Source organism: Rana temporaria, chromosome 1 (assembly GCF_905171775.1).
Source record: "Rana temporaria chromosome 1, aRanTem1.1, whole genome shotgun sequence".
Taxonomy (NCBI): domain Eukaryota; kingdom Metazoa; phylum Chordata; class Amphibia; order Anura; family Ranidae; genus Rana; species Rana temporaria.
In genome coordinates, this window is record NC_053489.1 from 551,789,514 (window position 1) to 551,813,609 (window position 24,096).

Genomic DNA, 24,096 nt, shown 5'->3' on the forward strand with positions numbered 1-24,096 from the left:
AGGCGCGTTCCCGCGCCGAACATACTGCGCATGCTCCGTCGGGAAAATTACCCGACGCGTGTTGCGCTAAATGACGTCGCAAGGACGTCATTGGTTTCGACATTAACGTAAATGGCGTCCAGCGCCATTCACGGACGACTTACGCAAACAACGTGATTTTTCAAATTTCGACGCGAGAATGAAGGCCATACTTAACATTGGCTAGTCCATTGGCTTTGGCTAGTCCACCTAGCAGCCTTAGTTTTACGCGGCGTATCTCGACAGAAATGGCGTAAAGTTAGAGCGACGGGTAAAGCGGACGTTCGTGAATCGGCGTAACTAGCCATTTGCATATTCTACGCCGACCGCAATGGAATCGCCACCTAGCGGCCGGCCTAGAATTGCAGCCTAAGATCCGACGGTGTAAGTCAATTACACCTGTCGGATCTTAGGGCTAGCTATGCGTAACTGATTCTATGAATCAGGCGCATAGATACGTCAAACGTATCTCAGAGATACGACGGCATATCAGGAGATACGCCGTCGTATCTCTTCTGTGAATCTGGCCCTATGTTTTTCGAACTTCATCATTAAAACGACGTTGCCCACACACCATCGTTTTTTAAAAATGCTCTAGCAAAGCGCGTGACATACAACACATACAACGGCACTAAAAAGGGGAAGTTCCATGCGGATGACGCCACCCTTGGGGCTACTTTAGCTGATTTTGTGTTAGTAAAAGACAATTTGCGCTTTTCTGTCTGTTACAGCGTGATGAATGTGCTTACTCCATTATGAACGGTTGTTTTACTAGAACGAGCACTCCCGTCTCATAACTTGCTTCTGAGCATGCGCGGGTTTTTAACGTCATTTTAGCCCACACACGATCATTTTTTACAACCCGAAAAACGACATTGTTTAAAAAGTCGTTAAAAAATGCAGCATGTTCGAAAAAAAATGATGTAGTTTTTCAGAAGCCGAAAAATGATGTGAAGCCCACACACGATCATTTTGAATTAAATAAATTTAAAACAACGTTTTTTTCATGCCGAAAAATTATTGTGTGTACGCGGGCATGAGAATTATTGCTCAAAAACTGAACAGTGGTGTAAAAGGAGGACTCCTGCTTTGTGCAATGTCAACAGTGACTTTTTTTTTCCATCCAAATCTATTCAATATAATAACTAGTCTACTTTCAACTTCTTTTCATTCTGCAACTCATTACTATTATTATTAACTAAGAACAAGGCACCAAATTTTAGCTTCAGAATTGTTTTACAGTACAGATGTCAATAGATAAAAATAGCTAATATTGTCATCATAATTGAAATACAGATGTCCCATCACGTACGATGAGTCAGTATGATGAGTTTTCCAGGGGTGCCAAAATCTAGGAGACTTTTGTAGAGAAAATGATGCTCTGGCCAGGGCCATTCTACCTCTAGCCCCCTCACTGACCTGTAGAGGAGGGGAGGGGGCCAGTGCTTAGTTCATAAATATTGCAGACCTTTGGGGGCTGTGAAATGTTTCCCTAAATTTTATTGTATTTTTTAGCAAATCTAGGTACAATTATCCATGTGATACTATGTCATATAAAAGAGTATTTCCACAGAAATATATATGTAACAGCAACATATAAAGGCAGGATTCACGCACGTCTGTAAATAGAAGATGAAATAGAACCACTAAACAGTAGGCGGCTGTGTTTTTTGTACACAGTAGTCATTGACAAAGCGTGAAACAGCCTTCAAATGTGGGCATTTATGCTGTAACAGAACCCCTACCCTATATTAGAGAAACCATTGGTAAGTGTGACATGGTCAATACAATTAGTTTGTAGATGACACGTAAAGTTGCTCACAAGAATTGAGACACGATACCCAATCCTCCCAAATTTTTAGCAGGGAAACCTCTGGTCTCATGTTTTTTTTTTTCCTGTAAAGAAAAAAGAACAGTATTCACTAGTGGTAACCATAGGACAGTTCCAGCTCATATGTTTAAGATCCCTATCAGCTGCTTGCCATTTATGACATAAAGGGTTGTCCACTTTCTAAATTTTGAATAACTCAGGGGTGTCCATACTTTTTTTTAAAGAGGGCCAGATTTGATGAAGTGAACATGCGTGGGGGCCGACCATTTTGCCTGACATTCTTTGAACCATTAAAAGTTGGTCTAAGTGTGTTCGTTCGAGCAGTAATACACTGCCCAACAAGAATTCTCCTGCCTTTGTGGCTGTGTGTGGTGAAGAGATGAGGTTGGGCGTGTTATTTGGATATATATATCTTTTGTGGCCCCAAAGAATCCGCTGCTCAGGACTAAGGATGAGATCGGGCGTGTTATTTGGATATACCGTATTTATCGGCGTATAACACGCACCTTCACTTTAAGAGGGAAGTTTCAGGAAAAAAAATACATTTTAAATAAAGAACTGTGAAGTAAAATAAGGGTCAGTGCCCATCTGCAGCCTCTCCATTACCATGAATGCAGCCTCACCATTGCTATCAATGCAGCCTCACCATTGCCATGAATGCAGCCTCTCCATTGCCATGAATGCAGCCTGATCGATGCCCATCTTCAGCCTCGGAGGGGACGGGGGGCAGACGGGACGAGCACCAACAGATTACATGAATGAATGAATGACGAACTGAATCACCTCTGGGCGCTTTTTCCAGCCAGAGTCTGCTTGAATACAGCATACATACAGCAGGATCTCCTGTTTACATAGCAGCCTCTTTAATACAATGTCCCGCCTTCTATGATAGACACAAGAGCAGGGGCGGACTGACCATTGGGACTCTCGGGCACTGCCCGAGGGCCCCATGCCACTAGGGGGCCCCATCAGGGTTGCCAGGCTCAAAAAAAACAGGGACAGTATGTAAAAATCTGTGTTTTTTTTACATCTGTCCCTGATATGTCCGAAACCGACATGCTTTTGATGTGAAATGCCTGAGATTTTAGCTGCCCCGCCTCTGCACTGCCTCCTGGCGTTGTGGCCATCTATAAGCCCGGGGGCCCCATAATCTTCTATTGCCCGGGGGCCCCATGAGTTGTCAGTCCACCCCTGCACAAGAGTCATCCAATGGCAGTCCAGGAGACGGGACTTCCTATTACAGATGCCGCAGAGTAAACAGGAGATTCTCCAGTATGTAATCTGACGGCACTCGTCCCCCTCCTTGTCCCCTCCGAGGCAGCGCTGATAAATACAGTATATATCTTTTGTGGCCCTTGGGGGCCACAAAAGATATATATATATATATATCCAAATTACCAGGGGGGGCACATTAAACCAGAACGGGGGCCGCAATTGGCCTATGGGCTGGACTTTGGACATGCCTGGAATAACTGCATTGGTGTACGGTAGACCCTATGGAAACTACATACAAGTGTGTTTCTTGCAGGGATAGTTGTGCTAAAATAGGTGGCATAAACTGCATTCTCATCCCATTGTTCCTTGATTAAAGAAAGTCTTTATGGTGTTCCGTGTGATAAAATACCATACAATCTGAAAAGTATTGAATGAGATGGTGGCAATAAGGTTTTGTCTAAGGTAGAAGGCTGCAATACAACGTCTTGTAAACCAAACTGCTCCTCTGCAGAATGTTTTAGTTTGAGATACTGCAGCTGCCCTGTGGGGGAAACACTAGTTCCTGCTGTAGTGCAATGAAAGTCTTTAAAGCAAACCCATACATATAGTCCATGTAGATATTTTGGCCCAGATTCTGAAAGGGCTTACGACGGCACAACGCAATGTGCGCCATCGTAAGTCCTAATCTGGGCCGTCGTATCTATGCGACTGATTCTTAGAATCAATTGCGCATAGATAACCATTAGATCCGACAGGCGTAAGGCTCTTACGCTGTCGGATCTTAAATTCAATTATTTTTTTCGCCACTAGGTGTCGTTTTCCCGATCGAGTATGCAAATTAGCAAAATATGCGAATTCCCGAACGTACGCGCGGACGACGCAGTGAAGATACGACGTTTACGTTAAATTTGCGAAGCGTAAAGTTGCCCCTGCTATATGAGGGGCAACCAATGTTAAGTATGGCCGTCGTTCCCCCGTCGAAATTTAAAAATGTACGTCGTTTGCGTAAGTCGTCCGTGAATGGGGCTGGACGCCATTTACGTTCACGTCGAAACCAATGATGTCCTTGCGACGTCATTTAGCGCAATGCACGTCGGGAAATTTTATGGACGGCGCATGCGCAGTACGTTCGGCGCTGGAACGCGCCTAATTTAAATGATCCACGCCCCCTACCCGGATCATTTGAATTAGGCGGGCTTGCGCCTGGGGATTTACGCTACGCTGCCGCAACTTTACAGGCAAGTGCTTTGTGAATCAAGCACTTGCCCGTAAAACTTGCGGCGGTGTAACGTAAATGAGATACGTTACGCCGCTGCAGAGATGCAGCGATCTACGAGAATCTGCCCCTTTAAGTCTGATCTGGCCCACTGAAAGGCACTAGAGATTGTTACGAAATGAGGAAGCTCGGGTTTGTTCCAAATAGGATAAGTCAGACAAAATATATTTGATAGCTTTTTAAGGTAATGGTCAAAAGGGAAACTCCCTCCGGAGACATGGAAAGATTTTCAAGGGTTGAAATTCAATAAAGCTGCTGCGGTAGCCATAGTCATGTTGATCTACTGTGGAAACAACTACCAATATACATACACCAATTGAGAGGCATAATAATATCTCTGCAGATCTAACATTGACAGCCCACCCTGGAGAGGTGGAAGTTAAAGTAGAATTATAGGCAAAACTTTTTTTTGAGGGGGTAGAGCAAGAGAGGGTTATAACCCCTGGCATTTTTTTTTTTTACATCTGTGTCACATTGTGGAGATTTACCTTCACTTCCTGTCCCATAGCTAAACAGGAAGTGAGAGAAAATCTTTACAAATTAAGTGAACTCCTTGGGGACCCCCCAGGTTACCATAACTATTGTCAGCATTGGAAGGTTTACCCTATATTACTTTTCTGGGGACAACCCAAAATGTGGGATTTTCTTTTACTTTAAATGTTTTAATGATAACGGTAAACAGGACAAATAGAGAGAGTGAATCTCCTTAATGGGGACACAGACAGCAATAAAAACTGTCAAGGATTCTAATCCAGTCTCCACTCATTCAAAATTAAAAAAAAAAAGTTTTCCCTTTAGTTATACTTTAACCACAAAAAAGGGTGATTATACTGCGCTGCTTAAAACACACTAATTAATAAGACCAGCTGCTCACACTGCTAACAAAGACACATTAGCTGGAACAAACAGAAACAAAATTGTGTAGCGCTATGGCAAATTAATATCTATAGTGGTAGTTCCTCCTGGGAACAAAGGGAACATAAATAAAGTAACAAATGCAATAAAAAAAGTTCTCGTGAAAGATAAAGTCCAATGGTTGTAAACACAAAGTCCATATATCTGTAGACACCACGTGCAAAATGAGGGAACTTGATTAGAATCCCATCGAGACAAATTGTGTAGTGAGTGATCACCGCCACCAGTGGTAGTAAATGGAGGCTTACCGAAGATGGTGGACCTGAAATGACGTACGTCAATCAAGTCATAACAAGCTTCAAGTACCAGACAGGGTACACAAAGTAGCAATCACCAAGAAATTTGCTAGAAGTAATCAATCAGTGTATGATCATAAATGGATAACCTTGGATCTTTGCAGCTCAGCAAGGGGTTAAATAGTTGAAAGAAAATGGAAAGAGAAGGGCCACATAGTGTAAACCGGTATAAAACTGGGTATTTATTGTAAAAAGATAGCAAGTGCACTCACATGTATCTGGATAAAACTCGCATATTCTATAGTATGAGGCGGCAGTTGGGTCGCCTCCACTGCCGCCTCATACTATAGAATATGCGAGTTTTATCCAGATACATGTGAGTGCACTTGCTATCTTTTTACAATAAATACCCAGTTTTATACCGGTTTACACTATGTGGCCCTTCTCTTTCCATTTTCTTTCAACTATTTAACCCCTTGCTGAGCTGCAAAGATCCAAGGTTATCCATTTATGATCATACACTGATTGATTACTTCTAGCAAATTTCTTGGTGATTGCTACTTTGTGTACCCTGTCTGGTACTTGAAGCTTGTTATGACTTGATTGACGTACGGCATTTCAGGTCCACCATCTTCGGTAAGCCTCCATTTACTACCACTGGTGGCGGTGATCACTCACTACACAATTTGTCTCGATGGGATTCTAATCAAGTTCCCTCATTTTGCACGTGGTGTCTACAGATATATGGACTTTGTGTTTACAACCATTGGACTTTATCTTTCACGAGAACTTTTTTTATTGCATTTGTTACTTTATTTATGTTCCCATTGTTCCCATGAGGAACTACCATTATAGATATTAATTTGCCATAGCACTACACAATTTTGTTTCTATACTTTAACCACTTCCAGACCTGCGCACAACGATTTACGTCCTCTTTTTAAAGATTGATATCTCGGTAACGGCAGCAGCTGCTGCCACAACCGAGGTATCCATCTTTAGTGTGCGCGGTCCGGTACACGATAACGGTGGTCTCCGCGGCGGATTCGCCACGAGATCGCCGTTATCGGTGGCGGGAGAGGGGGCCCCCCCCTCCCGCCGCTCTCCCACGCCCTCCGCCGCTTAACGGAGCCGTCGGTAGCGGCGGAGGCGATCGGGACCGTTCGGCTGGTGACTGGGGATGAGACTGAGGGAAAAATCTCCTTCGCCCGTCCCCATAGCTCTGCTGGGCGGAAGTGACGTCAAAACGTCAGTCCCGCCCAGCCTCTTAAAGAGACATTTTTTTTTTTTTTTCATTTGAAAAAATTACAGTTTCAATTTTTTTTTATTTTTTTTGCATTTTAGTCTAAATATGAGATCTGAGGTCTTTTTGACCCCAGATCTCATATTTAAGAGGACCTGTCATGCTTTTTTCTATTACAAGGGATGTTTACATTCCTTATAATAGGAATAAAAGTGATACATTTTTTTTTTCAGTGTAAAAAGTAATAAAATAAATAAAAATAAATAAGAAAACAAAAAAAATATTTTTTTAAAGCGCCCCGTCCCGACGAGCTTGCGCGCAGAAGCGAACGCATACGCGAGTAGCGCCCGCATATGAAAACGGTGTTCAAATCACACAAGTGAGGTATCGCCGCGATCGTTAGAGCGAGAGCAATAATTCTAGCTCTAGGCCTACTCTGTAGCTCAAAAAATGCAATCTCTAGAATTTTTTAAACATCGCCTATCGAGATTTTTAAGTGTAAAAGTTTGACGCCATGCCACGAGCGATCGCAATTTTTAAGCGTGACATGTTGGGTATCATTTTACTCGGCGTAACATTATCTTTCACAATATATAAAAAAATTGGGCCAAATTTATTGTTGTCTTATTTTTTAATTAAAAAAAGTTTTTTCCAAAAAAAGTTCGCTTGTAAGACCGCTGCGCAAATACGGTGTGACAAAAAGTATTGGAATGACCACTATTTTATTCTCTAGGGTGTTAGAAAAAAATATATATAATGTTTGGGGGTTTTAAGTAATTTTCTAGCACAAAAAACTGTTTTAGTCTTGCAAACACCAAATCTGAAAAACACCTACGGTCTGGAAGTGGTTAAATAATAGCTAATAACATCCTAGGGGATTTTTGATAGCATAAAATGTATTAATTTCAGAATTGAGTTCTCTAAAAATAAGCTTGGATATATACACTGGGGCACAGGTGTCAAACACAAGGCCCGCGGGCTGAATCCGGCCCTCCATGCCATTTCATGTGGCCCTCGCACCTCTCCTGCAGCTGCAGGAGAGCTCCAGCCCTCCTCTGGTCCTCCTCCAGACCCTTACTTTCTGCTTTCAAGCAATGCACCCAGCTTCTTCCCAGCAGCAGCATAAGGTGTAAGGGAGGGTGAGGGACCCAACTTCTGATGGTGGGGGGGCTCTTGACATCTAATGTAAGGGGAGGGGATGTGCTGGACATCTAATCTTACAGATACAACTGGCCCTTTTGAGTGCATTCATAATGCTGATGCGGCCCACGATGGAATTTAGTTTGACACTGCTGCACTAGGGAATTAGAAAAAATATACAAGGGTTTTTGGAGAAACACCATTTTAAAAAGTTTAGCCCTCCCCAACAGCATAAGTGGGAGATTTTTGTCTACGTGGTCAGTGTTCACTTGAACTCTGAGATAAGCAGGGTGAAATTATTGTCAATATACTTGACCAGCAATAATTGAAAGTGGTATTAAAGGTTTGGCTTTTGCTGCTGTCTCAGCTAATGAGGTGAGGGAGTCCCGGGACAACCAAGGCTTTCATGCATGTCGCTGGATCGAGAGGGAGCTCAGGTGAGTATTTTGGGGGGGAGCAGCATACTGAAGGTTTTACAACCACTTTAACTACTATATACAGATATTTGAAATTGTCAATGAGTTGTATAGGGTAACTAGTGAGACGGTCAACATTAGTAACCTCATCCATCAAAATAATATATGACTTGTTCCAGTATACGTAAACACAAAATTCTTGCATTACACCCAGAATTTTCTCAATGGCTTGTTGGGGATATAGGGCCAAATCCACAAAAGGGATACGACGGCGTAACTGCTGTTACGCCGTCGTATCCCTGTTCCTAACTATGGAACTGATCCACAGAATCAGTTTCCCATAGTTAGGCAGAAGATCCGGCATGTGAAGGGACTTACACTGCCGGATCTTAGGATGCAGTACCGCATCCGCCGCTGGGGGCATTTTGTGTCGAAATGCCGCCTCGGGTATGCAAATTAGCACTTACGGAGATCCACAAAGCTTTTCAGCTTCGTTTTTTCTCCGTAAGTTTTAGTTTGCATACGCAAAATTAGGGCTGCTTTTACAAGGTGTAAAGTTAGTACACCATGTAAAAGCAGACCTTTCTGTCCAGCGACCCGATTTTTTTTAAAAAATTCCCGCCGTATCTTTTTTTTTTCCCGACGCAACTTTATTGACCCGTCGTAATCCACAAAGCTCGGCGTAACGTAATTTCGCGCTATGCACGTCGGGAAAATGACGTTACGAGCATGCGCAGTACGGCCGGCGCGGGAGCGCGCCTAATTTAAATGGGAATCGCCCCCATTTGAATAGTGGATTTGGCCCATAATAAGTATATTAGCATATTATTTAAGTACAAAGACACTCTCTCTTCCAGTGTACCCAGGTGGATACCTGTGATCAATGGAGTACAACTAATCAATGCTGTTAGAGGCTCTATGGCCAGGGCAAACAGGAGAAGAGAGAGGGGGCATCCTTGTCTTGCACATCTTTACCTGGGAAATGGGTCAGCAACATTATTGTTAATTCTGAGTTGGGAAGTAGGATGATTGTATAAGGTTTGTACCCAAAATATAAACGTATTACAAAACCCAAGGCTCCACAACACTTGGGTCATATAGCCATATAGGGCCATTTAATAGAGTTGAAAGCTGCTTTGTGGGTATACGAAGAGCAGGGGGCTGAGATTTGAAGGTTTGTAAAGTGTCAGTAGATACAGTATGTATCTGGATCTCTGTGGAGCCTATAACAGTAGAAACAACTAAGTTCAATTGTCTAGCCAAAATATTTGCTAGGAATTTTACATCTGTACTAATAAGAGATATTATATCAGTGAGACCACAATACAGAGGATCTTTATCTGTTTTGGTAATCAGAACGGTCGGTCAAAACCGATGGAAACGGACTGAAGGACCGTTTCATCGGTCCAAACCGATGGTGTGTGGGCCCCATCGGTCAGTTATCCTTCGGTCAAAAATTTTAGAACTTGCTTTAAAATTTAACCGATGGACGCCTAACCGATAGGTCAAAACCGACGGTTAGTATGCAAAAGCATTGGTTAAAAGCCTGCGCATGCTCAGAATCAAGTTGACACATGCATGGAAGCATTGAACTTCATTTTTCTCAGCACGTCGTGTGTTTTACGTCGCCGCGTTGGACTTGATCGGTTTTTTAACTGATGGTGTGTAGGCACATCAGACCATCAGTCAGCTTCATCGGTTAACCTCATCGGATGGACTGATCGTGTGTACAGGGCTTCACAGATACAACCGGCCCTTTTGAGGGCAATCATAATGCTGATGCGGCCCACACTGAAATTGAGTTTGACACCTGGGCTCTAGGCAATCCATCTAGGCCAGAGGTTTTAGGTTTGGAAAATGAGGAAAGAGCGTGATCAATTTCCTCTGTTAAGGTATCTGAATCTAAGAATTCCTGATGCTTTCAAGAGACTAGGGATCTGGATAGAACCCAAATAGTGTACAAGATCATTGGGTTCATATTGAGCATGTGTTTTATATAAGTTTACTATAGAATTGCAGGAAAGCTTCCATGATAACCTTGTTAGAGGTTTCTTGGTCTGTAGAGCCTTAACAGGAACTAAAGGCAAAATGGGCCTGGCCTTGCCTAGTACACACGATAGGATTTATCCGCGGATACGGTCCTCCGGACCGTTTCCGCGGATAAATCCTCTGAGGATTTTGATCCGATGGAGTGTACACACCATCGGATCGAAATCCGCGCCGAATTCCCATCGTGATGACGTGTCGCGCCGTCGCCGCGATGATGACGCAGCAACGTGCGCGACGCTGTCATATAAGGAATTCCACGCATGCGTCGAATCATTACGACGCATGCGAGGGATGGGTTCGGACGGATCGATCCGGTGAGTCTGTACAGACCACCGGATCGATCCGCTGGAGCCGATTCCAGCGGATAGATTTCTTAGCATGCTAAGAGATTTTTATCCGCTGGAAATCGGTCGGCCCGAAATATATCCGCTGGCCCTAGGCCCCGTACACACGAGAGGATCGATCCGACGAAATTGATCCGCTGACCGGTTTCAGCGGATAGATCCCCTGGTGTGTACAATCCAGCGGATCTGTTTCCGCGGATTTTTGTCCCCGGGGATGGATTTCCAGCGGATAAAAATTTCCTAACATGCTAAGAAATCTATCTGCTGGAATCCATTCCAACGGATTGATCCACTGGTCTGTACAGACTCACCGGATCAATCCGTCCGAATCCATCCCCCGCATGCGTCGTAATGATTCGACGCATGCGTGGAAGTCCTTATATCACAGCGTCGCGTACGTCGCCGCGTCATCATCGCGGCGACGGCGCGACGCGTCACCGCGGACGGAATTCCGCTGGGATTTTGATCTCCTGGTTAGTACAACCAGGAGATCAAAATCCGCCAGAGGATAAATCCTCTCGTGTGTACTAGGCACTAGCCTAACTATAGTGGTCACTTGGGATTTAGTAACCTGGTGGAAGATCAGTGGCGGACAGGGAAGGTATATCCGTACAGATCCTATAATATTTACACCCTTATCTCACATTGTCCAAATTCTTTATCATCTTAAGTCCTGTACACACGACCGGGAATCCCGTTGGGCAGGCTTGCCCTGAAAAGCCGTGTATACACACGGCCACACAAAGACCCGCCGTTTTTTTGAATGGCAAGAACGCGGTTTTGTCATCGACCACAACAAGCCGGTGTCTCATCACAATAAAATCAGTGGCCACCATCTTGCTACACCCCAGACTAACCTTGTATGCTACTGCATATGCGTCGAAGTATCAAGCATGCACGTTCTTTCTACCCTGCAGGTAATCATACAGACAACCGGTTTTCTCGGCAGGAAGCACTCTGCCGCAAATCCCGACAGGAAAATAGAGAGAAGGTTCTCTATTTTCCCGGCGGGATTCTCGGCTGTTTTCCTTGACGGGAAAACTGCTAGGGAGCATACACACAGTCGGGATTCCCGGCCAAATGCTCTCCTGGCAGTTTTCCTGCCGGGAAGACCGGTCGTGTGTACGAGGCTTAACAGAATTTTAAAATGCTCGAAATTTGTGCCTGTAATTGTTTTGCTTTACTTCCTTTTTACAGAGATATGATTGCAACTGGATGTGAAGATAAAAATGTGAGAGTTTATTATTTAGCCACCAGCTCTGACCAGCCGCTGAAGGTTTTTACTGGACATACAGCAAAAGTTTTCCACGTTCGGTGGTCTCCACTTAGGGAAGGAATCCTCTGCAGTGGTTCAGACGATGGGTAGGTCCCATTTAAAATGTTAACAGACAAACAACAGGTAAAGCTTTTCGAAATAATGTCCAAGTAGATGTGACAAAGTAGCAGATATCTTCCTGACCATTCACAAAACAGACAGCCCCATGAGTAATTTTGTGAATTAAAAACAATGTAATACAAAATTGCCTACAATGCTAAGGGGCGTTTCACATTGGAGCAGTGTGGGCGTTAGCAGTAAAGCGCCTTTATCTTTTGCGCTTTACCGATGTTATGGTGGCAATAGGGTTAATAGTGCCCATGTTGTGGCGCTGCAATGGGCAGGGCGTTTTGGGAGCGGTATATACACCGCTCCCGCACCACCCCAAAGATTCTGATGCAGGACTTTTCTTCCCATCCTGCAAACCCACCGCCCCAGTGTGAAAGCACGCAGGATTTCACACTGGGGAGGCATGAGAGGTGCTTTTCAGGCGTTTTACAGGCGCTATTTTTAGCGCTAAAACGCCTAAAAAGCCCCAGTGTGAAAGGGGTCTAAGTGGATGTGTCCCGTTATTAATGGCACTGATAAGCCATTCTTGACCAAAAATCTTAATTTTGGTATTCTGTGTTTTGTTTTGATTTCCATGCTGTAAATCCATTTGTCACGGCAGTGTCAAATGTTGCATAATGATATTAGGGGCACTCTAGACACAACTGTGATTGTGCCCATTGACAGCATTTTGTGGAATTAGCTGCTTTTTTTGTAGGCACAGTTTTAATTCTGTAAACACATCTGTGTCTATGATCTCACTTATGGCAACAAACACAAAGTTGAGGTAATACAGTATATTCACTTGACCTCCGGAAGATTAACCCCCCTTCATGACCACGGCAGATTTTGCGATACGGCACTGTGTTATTTTTAACTGACAATTGTGCGGTCGTGTGACGCTGTACCCAAATAAAATGTATGTAATTTTTTTCCACAAATAGAGCTTTTTTTTGGTGCTATTTGATCACTGCTGTTTTTTATTTTTTGCGCTATAAATAAAACCAGACCAACAATTTTGAAAAAAAAAATATATATATTATTTTTTTTACCTTCTGCTATAAAACATATACAATAAAAAAATCAATCCAATTTCTTTATAGATTTGGGTCAATATGTATTCTGCTACATATTTTTGGTAAAAAAATTCCCAATAAGCGTATATTAAGTTTGCAAAAAAGTTATATCGTCTACAAACTATGGGGTATATACTGGATTTTTTTTTATACTAGTAATGGTGGCAATCAGTGACTTATAGCGGGACTGCGATATTGTGGAGACAATTGGACACCAACTGACACTTTGTGGGAGCTAGTGACACTAATACAGTGATCAGTGCTAAAAAATGCACTGTCACTGTACTAATGACACTGGCTGGGAAGGGGTTAAACATCTGGGGCAATCAAAGGGTTAAATGTTCGCCTAGCTAGTGTTTTTGTGTACTGCGAGGTGCTTTTACTAAGGGATGTGATGGATTTCATTTCCTGATTTGCAGAGAAAGAAAATCCATGACATCCCTCATGTCGGGACGGAGCTCTGCCTTGTTTACATAGGCAGAGCTCAGTCCCGCCTCTGTTCCCGATGATCGGCGGGTGCTGACAGACATCCATTTGCCGACACGCGCTGATTGGCTTCTGCTGTGATAACAGAAGAAGTGGCGCACCACCTAGGCGGCAGTGAAGAATTATAAAAATGTGATTCTACACAGAATAGGCGCCCTGTAGCAGTAGATCTGCTTTGGGGTGGATGGGAAGTGCATATTTTATTTACAGGTTTGTTTATTTCATGCTAAGTTTTACCATATGGGATGTGAAAGAAAAAAGTTTTTAGGTGCTTAGTTTTACAGTGTACAGTCATTTAGGACAATGCTACCAAATGTCATCATATCTCCTACTTTTTTATAATTACGGGTTGGCGAAAAAAAGTTTTTACAAGAACTCGTATATTTGATAAAAATTTGAAAATACATGTTCATTATTTCTAGCCTACTCATATTAATCTGAATGACACTAAAGTTTATAAACGTACTTTGCGAAGAAGCTCCTCACACATTTACCTAATTGAATTCTGTGACATTCACTATGCCCTGTGAGTAGGCACTGCTGCGTCACAGAACTCACACAGACTGCCTTCTGAACTACTGAGAGCGGAGGAGTTTCAGGAGTTGGAGTCAGTATAGGAATCACTGCTTGCAGGCAGCAAGGTACCATGGGATATGTAGTCCTTAGAAATGGAAAGTAAACATCAGATGAGAAACTGCAAAGCATGCAGGAAGTTGTGGAAAGAGATGATCAGCAGATAGGCAGAACTCACAAAACACGAAAGGAGATTTTTCAAGTAAACTTATATTGGATTGTCAAAAATAACTATTATTTGTATTGATATTACAATGCTGATGTTATAAAATTAATTTGCATGCTGTCACCACATAAATCCTTTAATGAAACTGTGCTTTTGTTTTAAGAACTGTGAGGATCTGGGACTACACACAAGATGCTTGCATAAATGTTCTAAGCGGCCACACAGCACCAGTCCGAGGATTAATGTGGAATACAGAGATCCCGTACCTTTTAATATCTGGCAGTTGGGATTATACAATTCGAGTCTGGGATACAAGGGATGGGACATGTCTGGACACTGTATATGACCATGGGGCAGATGTATATGGTAGGTTATTTTTTACACCACAATATCTTGGCATTTGTCATTTTAGTTCTGAAACCACAGACTACAGTATATAGTTTGTCAAATACATCACACATCTGGGGTGTATTTTTAAAGATTCAATGTAACATTTGCTTAAAGCGGACCTTCAGTAATTTTTTCAACTTTCCATCTATTAAGGCTTCTGCCCTTGTTGTTTTAACTTTGGATAGTAAAACCTTATACAGCCCACTTCCTGTTTCTTGTCTGGTGAAAAGCGTAGGCTTATGACATCATCCACAGCTCTATCTCTCTCACTCTTGTGAGTTTGCCAGGAAGGGAGGGGGGATGAGTCATAAGAGGGCCAACGATAGCTGCAGAGCTGGAGGTGTGCCCTTGTGTGTCTGCCTAAATCCAGGAAGAGAACAGGCAGCAGCTTCAGCTGCCCACAGTTAAAATGGCTCCAGCCAGACTCAGTGGAAGGAGATTTCTGCAGCATATTTGGCAAGTACAGAATCGCAGTATATATAAAAAAAATATGCAAAGAGGTTGGAGGGAAGCTTCAGAATAGCAAAAATGTTTTTTTTTTACAAACTATGTGAGCAGACTGCAGTTCCTCTTTAATATCCTCAATTTTTCAACCAAGGTTAAATTGTCCACATTTCCTCTATTTATGAAAATGTTGCCGGACACATTGCTGAGTCTTCGTGATTTATTGGAAAACAGCTATAACACAGAGACAGGAATTTGCATCATAACCATGTGGTTCCAACGTGAGAACAATGCATGGGAATGTAGGCCGTACTTAAATAATGAATAATAAATAAAAAGACTCCAAACACCATAAATAAATTGTAATAATATTTATTATTATATATATTCTTTGGATAAAAATGGCCGCGGCACCTTTCATTAGTATATAACAAAAAAATATATTTTTTATTATTTATTTAAACTTATCTTTATTAAAATTATAAATGAATAAAACTTTCAAAACTTAAAACATTTCTCAACATTTCGCTCAGTCATAGAACTCGAGTGAATATCATAAATAAAATTCCATTAAAGTCCCCCCTTGATTCAAGGGTGACAAACCACATAACAGGTGCTGCGACAGGGTGTGAGGGAGGAGGAGCTCACAAAGCCATCTTAGGGTCAACTGTGACTTGTGCCTCAGTGTGTGGTCTTATATACCCACCTGAGGCCCCATACACACGATAGAATTTATCCGCGAATACGGTCCAGCGGACCGTTTCCGCGGATAAATCCTCTCGTGGATTTCGGCGGATTTTCATGCGATGGTGTGTACTCACCATCGCATTGAAATCCGCGCCGAAATCCTCTTGCGATGACGTGTCGCGCCGTCGCCGCGATTATGACGCGGCGACGTGCGCGACGCTGTCATATAAGGAATTCCACGCATGCGTCAAATCATTACGACGCATGCGGGGGATCCCTTCGGACGGATGGATTCGGTGAGTCTGTACAGACCAGCGGATCCATCCGTTGGGATGGATTCCAGCAGATGGATTTGTTGTGCATGTCAGCGAATATCCGATCTGCTGGAATCCATCCCAGGGGAGATATATCCGCGGATAAAGATCCGCTGGCGTGTACACACCATAGGATCTATCCGCTGAAACCCATTTGATGGGATTTATCTGCGGATGGATTCTATGGTGTGTATGGGGCCTGACACGTGTATAAGACTGAAATCCATGTGTTTTTCCCGCTCAACAACACGTTTTTCCCGCCTGAGCTACACAGGTCAGTGCTTTAGAGAGACATGACCAAACATTTTTTTTTTTTTTTTTATTTAGACTACCACAATCCCATGCTGTGGGCACTAATTAATGCCCACTTTTTCATTATACAAGTACATGTCTAAGAGAGGATTTCCCTCACATTGGAAAGATACCTTCCTGATTTTTGTTGCGTTTACAGAATAGAAAGTGAAAGGAAGTCTCCCTAATGAGAAACAGATGGCAAAAAAACTGACAGAGGTTTTAACCCTCCTCTACACTATACAAAATGTAAAACAAAAACTTTTCACTTTATATATACTTTAAATAGACCACCTATGATACTGAAGGTCTTCCTTGTGTAATCCGGAGTGTTCCAAGGTCAGCTAGAAGAATAAAAACCTAATGCCCCGTACACACAACCGGTTTTCCTGGCAGGAAAACTGCCATGAGAGCTTTTGGCCGGGAAACCCGGCCGTGTGTATGTTCCATTGCAGTTTTCCTGACAGGAAAATACGTTCTCTTTTTTCCCGCCGGTATTCCCGGCGTTTTTTAAGCTGGCAGTTTCCCTATGGGGAAAACCTGCGGTGGAGCATACACACAGCTGGGTTTCCTGACCAAAGCTCTCATGGCAGTTTTCCTGTCGGGAAACCCGGCCGTGTGTAGGGGGAAAAAGCTACCGAGCAGGTTCTCGGTTTTCCCGATCATGTGTACAAGGCATCAGTGTGGTATATTGTGCTTGGAGCAGCTCCAAAATGAACCTCCCTGGGTTCTGTCAGTATAAGGAAATGTCTTTCTATCTTCTATTTAGTACAATAACCCCAGTTTTTACTTTTAGTTTTTACTTTATTCTCCTACACCATCACAACATCACAGCAAAAGAAGCCAAAGCCATGTTAAAAAAAACAAAAAAAAAATATTCAGATCTTAACTATTGACAGTTGTTTGAATGTCAAAAAGGCTGACAAGCTTTTTTCTGAAGACTGAAATTGTGACCTTGTTATTTGGTTATGACCAATAGCTCATAAGTATAGGAGAGCAAGCGCAGGGTCAAAGTGTTGTTTGTTGTTTGCATTGCACCTCAGATAGACTAGTGTCTACAAACTTCAGCTACTAATCCATGATACATTGCTTTGCAGGCTTAACCTGCCATCCTAATCGACCATTTACTATGGCATCTTGCTCCCGGGACTCCACGGTTCGCCTCTGGTCTCTAACACCATTGATTTCACCTTTACAAATAAATATCCTGGCAGATCGTACTTGGGAAGAAATTATTGGTAACACTGGTATGTTTATGAATTTTTATTACTAGATATTGCATTGCACATGTCAAATAACAAGGTAAACAAGAATGCAAACAAAAACACCCATCAATTGTATATTTTTCTATGTAATTCTATTTTAAAAAGATTTGCAATGTAGATATAGGAAGTATTTTTTTAGCCATTTATGGTTTGACATCAAGGGAACGTGGCTTAAAGGGTTTGTAAAGGATTTTTTTTTTTATCTTAACCACTTAAGCCCCGGACCTTTAGGCAGCTAAATGCCCAGGCCAGGTTTTGCGATTCGGCACTGCGTCGCTTTAACAGACAATTGCGCGGTCGTGCGACGTGGCTCCCAAACAAAATTGGCGTCCTTTTTTCCCCACAAATAGAGCTTTCTTTTGGTAGTATTTGATCACCTCTGCGGTTTTTATTTTTTGCGCTATAAACAAAAATAGAGCGACAATTTAAAAAAAAAATGCAATATTTTTTACTTTTTGCTATAATAAATATCCACCAAAAACATATAAAATTTCTTCATTTCCTCAGTTTAGGCCAATACGTATTCTTCTACCTATTTTTGGTAAAAAAAAATCGGAATAGGCGTTTATCGATTGGTTTGCGCAAAATTTATAGCGTTTACAAAATAGGGGATAGTTTTATTATAATTTTTTTTTACTACTAATGGCGGCGATCAGCGATTTTTTTCGTGACTGCGACATTATGGCGGACACTGCGGACAATTTTGACACATTTTTGGGACCATTGTCATTTTCACAGCAAAAAATACCTTTCAATTGCATTGTTTATTGTGAAAATGACAGTTGCAGTTTGGGAGTTAACCACAGGGGGCACTGAAGGAGTTAGGGTTCACCTAGTGTGTGTTTACAACTGTATGGGGGTGTGGCTGTAGGTCTGACGTCATCGATCGAGTCTCCCTATAAAAGGGATCACTCGATCGATGCAGCCGCCACAGTGAAGCACGGGGAAGCCGTGTTTACATACGGCTCTCCCCGTTCTTCAGCTCCGGGGAGCGATCGCGAGGGGGCGGCTAGAAACGAATAGCCGCGCCCTCGTCCCGGATCGCTCCCCGCAGGTTTCTGACCGCCGCATGTACCGGGGGGTCCCGATTGGACCCCCGACCCCGGGAAAGGCAGGGACGTACATGTGCGCCCATATGCCTGTACGTGCCATTCTGTGGACGTACATATACATGCGGCGGGCGTTAACCGGTTAATAGCTTCCTTTCATGTCCTCATTGTTCGTTTTTGCTCTCGAGTTGCTGTAATTCTTCTCTGATCTCCACACTTCCTGGTTGTCTGTTTCCTGATGACCACAGTGCTGGTAACTTTCTCTCTGTGGTCACTAATCAAGGAGGTGTGATTACTGTGTGTCTAGTTTCTAGTTTCGTTTTCCAAACCATCACTGCTCTTTGGCTCTGTATGCTCTGTAGGGCAGAGAGGCAGGAAACAACATGCAAAAAACTACAGGTACATTATGTGATTGATTTTTATCTATTTTTAATCGTTTTTAAAAGGAATCAGTTAACCATTATGTCTCTATACCCTGTAAACAGTCATTTCAGCAAAACATTCTTTTTTATTTACAACCCCTTTAAATGCAGAAGAAAGAAGGGAGGGGCTGTGTTTTAATGCATATGTTTCTAAAAGTTATACAAACTCAGTACTTTCTTATCATGATTTAAACTACTGACTTTAGTTAAAGCGGAGGTTCACCCTAAATTTTTACTTTGGCTCAAGTAAACCTACAGGCATAGACAATAACTAATCCGTTGTTTTTTTTTTTTAATCACAATCCTTACCTTAGTACTGCAGCAGTTTCTCTCCTGCCCATCACTATTCCCCGCGGGAGTGGGCGTTCTTAATCACAGGCTGTGATTGAGGTGCTTCCGACCGGCGCATACTGCGCGTCACGAGTTGCCGAAAGAAGCCGAACGTCGGTGCAGCTCTATACGGCGCATGCGCACCGACGTTCGGATTCTTTCGGCAACCCGTGACGCGCAGTATGCGCCCGCCGGAAGCACATCAATCACAGCCTGTGATTAGGAATGCCCACTCCCGAGGGAAAGCCGGAGGTGAAAATAGCCGTATAATCGTATGTACGGAAAAAAAAAACAACAGCATACTGTCGGTCTCATAGGTCGGCTCCATGTATTGTTAGAATTTTTTTTAGGGTGAACCCCCGCTTTAAAAAGAACTGGCAGATGATTTTGCTTACACAACAGGCTGCTCTGTGAATCAGCTTAACCACAGTGACTCCCAGGGTGTGTTTCTATGCAAACAGTTATGTCAAAACACATACATTCAAAAGTTAATTTCTACTTAAAGAAAATGGAGTCAGTTATTTATACATTCTATTACTGCTATTCTCTATTCCTACTTCGGTTTATTCCTTCTCTTGTTATTGTTTATATGTGTTGTTATAACTAAAAAAATCTTTGAATAAATAATTATATTTAAAAAAAAAATACATTCTATTACAATGATAACTATTTTAATGTATTTATTTTATTATTCAGACCCTTAGGCCTCTTGCACATGACACTCCTGTTTGAGCATCTATTTTTTTCAGCCGTTTATTTTTTTTTGGTATGTATTTGCGTGTATTTTCACACATATGCGTTCACACAATTTTGCGCATTTTTGGATTCTCGCGTTCACCATATGTTATGGACATTTGCGCGCATGAGGCATAAATTACTGACCAAAAATGCATATTTTTCTATTTTTTCTTTACTGAAGAATACACGGCGCTTGTTTACTTGCCTGTGTGCATAGGCACATTGCAGTTATTTAGCTGTATTTTAGCTCAGTAAAAAAATAAGCTGTTTTTCAAGCTGCATTGTGCAAGAGGCCTAAATTCTATTGATAAATAAAAATTACCCACAGGCTGTAAGCAATGTGAGTTTTTGGTTGCAAATACAACTGCGATCTCTCAAAAAGAGTGTTTATTCGATAAAACACTGCAAAATACAGTTACCTATAGTGCCCAATGGGCAATCATCATATAACTAACGCAAATTAAGTAAATTGACATCTGATTGGTTGCTTTGGGGTACTGTGCTTTGCACATCCTCAGTCCTCTCTTCCGCACCTTACTTAAAGGGTCACTAAAGGATTTTTTTTTTTAGCTAAATAGCTTCCTTTACCTTACTGCAGTACTGGTTTCATGTCCTCATTGTTCGTTTTTGCTTTGAAGTTTTGCTTTGTAATTCTGCTGTGATCTCCACACTTCCTGTTTCCTTATAACCATGGTACTGAGAGATTTTCACGGTGGTCTAAGCTGTCATTACTGTGTGTCTAAAACTCCTCAGAACCAATCAGATTCATTTTGAAAAAAAAACACTGCCCTGGAATTGTTTGTTTTTGTTCTGTGAGTCTTCCCGACTCACCTCTCACCCGGAACTTCATGTATGTACCTTTAAAATCGAAAGTGAAACTAGAGGCACATTATATGATAGATTAAATTCAATTTTTAATCATTTTTAAAAGGAATCAGTTAACTTTTATGTCTCTATACCCAATAAACAGTCATTTCAGCAAAAAAAATGTTTTCCTTTAGTGACCCTTTAACCTCCCTGGCAGTAAACCCGACGTGACTCGGGGTGGATTTTTTATGCTATTATCGGTATCCCCGAGTCACGCTTGGGGTGGATGTGCAGAGTGTGCAGCGGCGTGCAGCGGCTTACCTTCTCGCTGGATCCACAGACAAGTTACTCACCTTGTCCCTGGATCCTGCGATGCATCCCCGCTGTGTGAGCGAGCGACGTCCTCGCTCGATTCACAGTGTCCCCGTGTGCCGCCGATCTCCGTTCCCTGCGACGTTACGACGCACGGGAGCGGAGAACGGCGCCAAATTCAAAAAAGTAAACACAATACATACAGTATACTGTAATCTTATAGATTACAGTACTGTATGTAAAAAATACACACCCCCTTTGTCCCTAGTGGTCTGCCCAGTGCTCTACATGTACTTTTATATAATAAAAACTGTTCTTTCTGCCTGAAAACTGTAGATTGTCCAAAAGTGTCCCTTTATGTCAAAAATGGTTTTAGAGCAGCTAGAATACAGCGATAATAAATTATAATCACTTGCAGAATTGTGCGATAGCGATTTGTGGGGAAATTTGTCATAAAAAAATAAAAGTAATGACAGCGACAATTCTGCAACTGAGCAAATTTCAGTGATTTTGAGTTGATTACATTATTGAATAATTTATATTATAATTATATTATTATTTGTTACAATTATTTATAAATATTTATTATATTATAATTTATAATTTTGTTTTTTAAAAAAAAAATCATACCCGGGATGCCTACAAGACTCTTGTTTGGTCAGATTTAAGTGAGTTATTCCTAAGAATTACAGGCCTACAGTATAAAACGCCAAATTTCCTTGCAAAATAATTGTACCGCTTTTGGTACGTAATTCCAGACAGAATCATACCGCCAGGGAGGTTAACTGGCCTAGATGATTTCATCATAATATTATTCATATAAGCAAATGCTCTGCTTAAATTAGTGGCAGTAATTGTCAGACTTTGAGCGCCGAAAGGAAAAGTATCTGTAGTCAAACACCTTTTTCGAAGCTCCAACTTCTCTCTTCTATAGTTGATAGAGCTTTGGCATGGCTGCAGTGCACACATAACAAAACTAACTTGCATTATTAATCTACAATTGTTTTTTTAGTGTATGAAATATGAGCAGTAACGTCAGTTAGTCAATTTCCGTTGTCATATTATATTCCTACTGTATATCCAGTTGCTCTATCGATCTATAAATTGTCCCTTTAAAACCTCACAGCTAACAAACGTCATAAAAGGATCATGTTCTCTGACTCATAGGATAAAAGCTGCTAAACTCAAGTTGATTGAAATTTTAAAGTCAGTATAAACTATGCATAGTCAAAGTGTGACGTCCAAACTATAAAAAGGATAAAGTGAGAAGTTTCAGAGAACTGTGATAATCACCCTAAATCTTGGTGTGAAGTAGCCTTATAAATAGGCCCCTAGCTTCTCAATGAGGAGGAGGTCTGGGTGGAATAAATTTAAGGCTCACAGTTTCAGAATTTTCATAAAACTAAGCCAAACGTTTCTTTCATAGGTGCGTCATGTTTATTTGGGTTCTTAAAGGGGTTGTAAAAGTATCATCCTTCAATTTTGCTTTTAAATGTCCTTATTTCTTCTGAGAAATCCTCACTTCCTGTTCTTCTGTCTGTAACTACACACAGTAATGCAAGGCTTTCTCCCTGGTGTGGAGTGTCGTGCTCGCCCCCTCCCTTGAGGGGGTGAGCAGGAGAGTCAGTACGCTCTCTACGTTGCAGATAGTAAAGGAGCTGTGTGTTAGTGGGCGTTCCTGACTCTCCTGCTTGTCTCCTCTCCCCTCAAGGCAGGGGGCGAGCAAGACACTCCACACCTGGGAGAAAGCCTTTCATAAGGACATTTAAAAGCAAAATCGAAGGATGAGATAAGCGAAGGAGGACTGCGCTAAGGTAAAGGAAGCTATTTAGGGATTTTTTTTTTACCTTTACAACCCCTTTAAAGGTTTCTGGTTTTAAGCCCTGCAAGTCCAGGGCTTCTCTCTTACTGGCTGCTGCAGCTTGTTTGATATTGCAGAGTTTAAAATACTTCTAGAGAAGAGGATAAATGTTCTGCAATATTGTTCAAAGGTTCCATCAAGCTGAAACCTTCCTCTGGATGAGATGATGATCCTAGTGAAGTAAGTTCAGGCATCAGTGTGTACTGGAAAAGCCCTTAAATTGGGAGGCAACTGCCCTTTTAAAGAGACCAGCTTTCCTCCTATTGTTCCACCTTTCACATGATATGTTGGGATAATTACTTATGCTAAGCCACTGTCTTGATGATGATGATGATGACGAGACATATGCTGTTATTGGCCAGACTTTATAGTGATGTCTGAAGGTACTTGTTTCTTTGGACATTGGTCAGAACCACAACACTTGTGAAAAAGGAGGCTGACTGTAGCATCTGGGGATGTTTTCTGGATTTTATCCCACCTCTTGCATTGCCTTGCTGTTGAGTCTTCTAGTGTCTAGCTAGATCATGCAAGGTAGGAATTTAACAGATAACTATTTAGCTAAGTGCGTCATTTAGTCTGGAGGAGGGAGGACATATTCGGAGTGCAGGGCATCATGGACTCATTTTTTGAGGTGCATCACCATGTTCATCGCAGTTTAATGATGCACAGAGCACTGCAGAAGTCATCCTGCCAGCATCTCTCTCTATATCATTGAGTACTTTCAGGAGAGCCTTAAGGAAAGAAGGTTGGTCGATTTGGGAGGAGGATTAAAGGCCAGAGTCAGAATTTAAGAAGGTCCTTAAAACAAATGTGATTACACATTGTTGCTATAAGTTTTG

General features: G+C 42.0%; 1 protein-coding gene across 6 annotated transcripts in view; it reads left to right on the top strand.

The window, feature by feature from the left end:
• Positions 1–24,096, top strand: part of WDR17 (WD repeat domain 17) — a 168,208-nt gene that overhangs the window by 90,008 nt on the left and 54,104 nt on the right. For all 6 annotated transcript variants that reach the window (XM_040333663.1, XM_040333619.1, XM_040333636.1 and 3 more), the window contains 3 exons: positions 11,881–12,045; positions 14,511–14,713; positions 17,571–17,720. In XM_040333663.1, the coding sequence (XP_040189597.1) occupies positions 11,881–12,045; positions 14,511–14,713; positions 17,571–17,720 (518 nt within the window). The remainder of the gene's footprint in view (positions 1–11,880; positions 12,046–14,510; positions 14,714–17,570; positions 17,721–24,096) is intronic.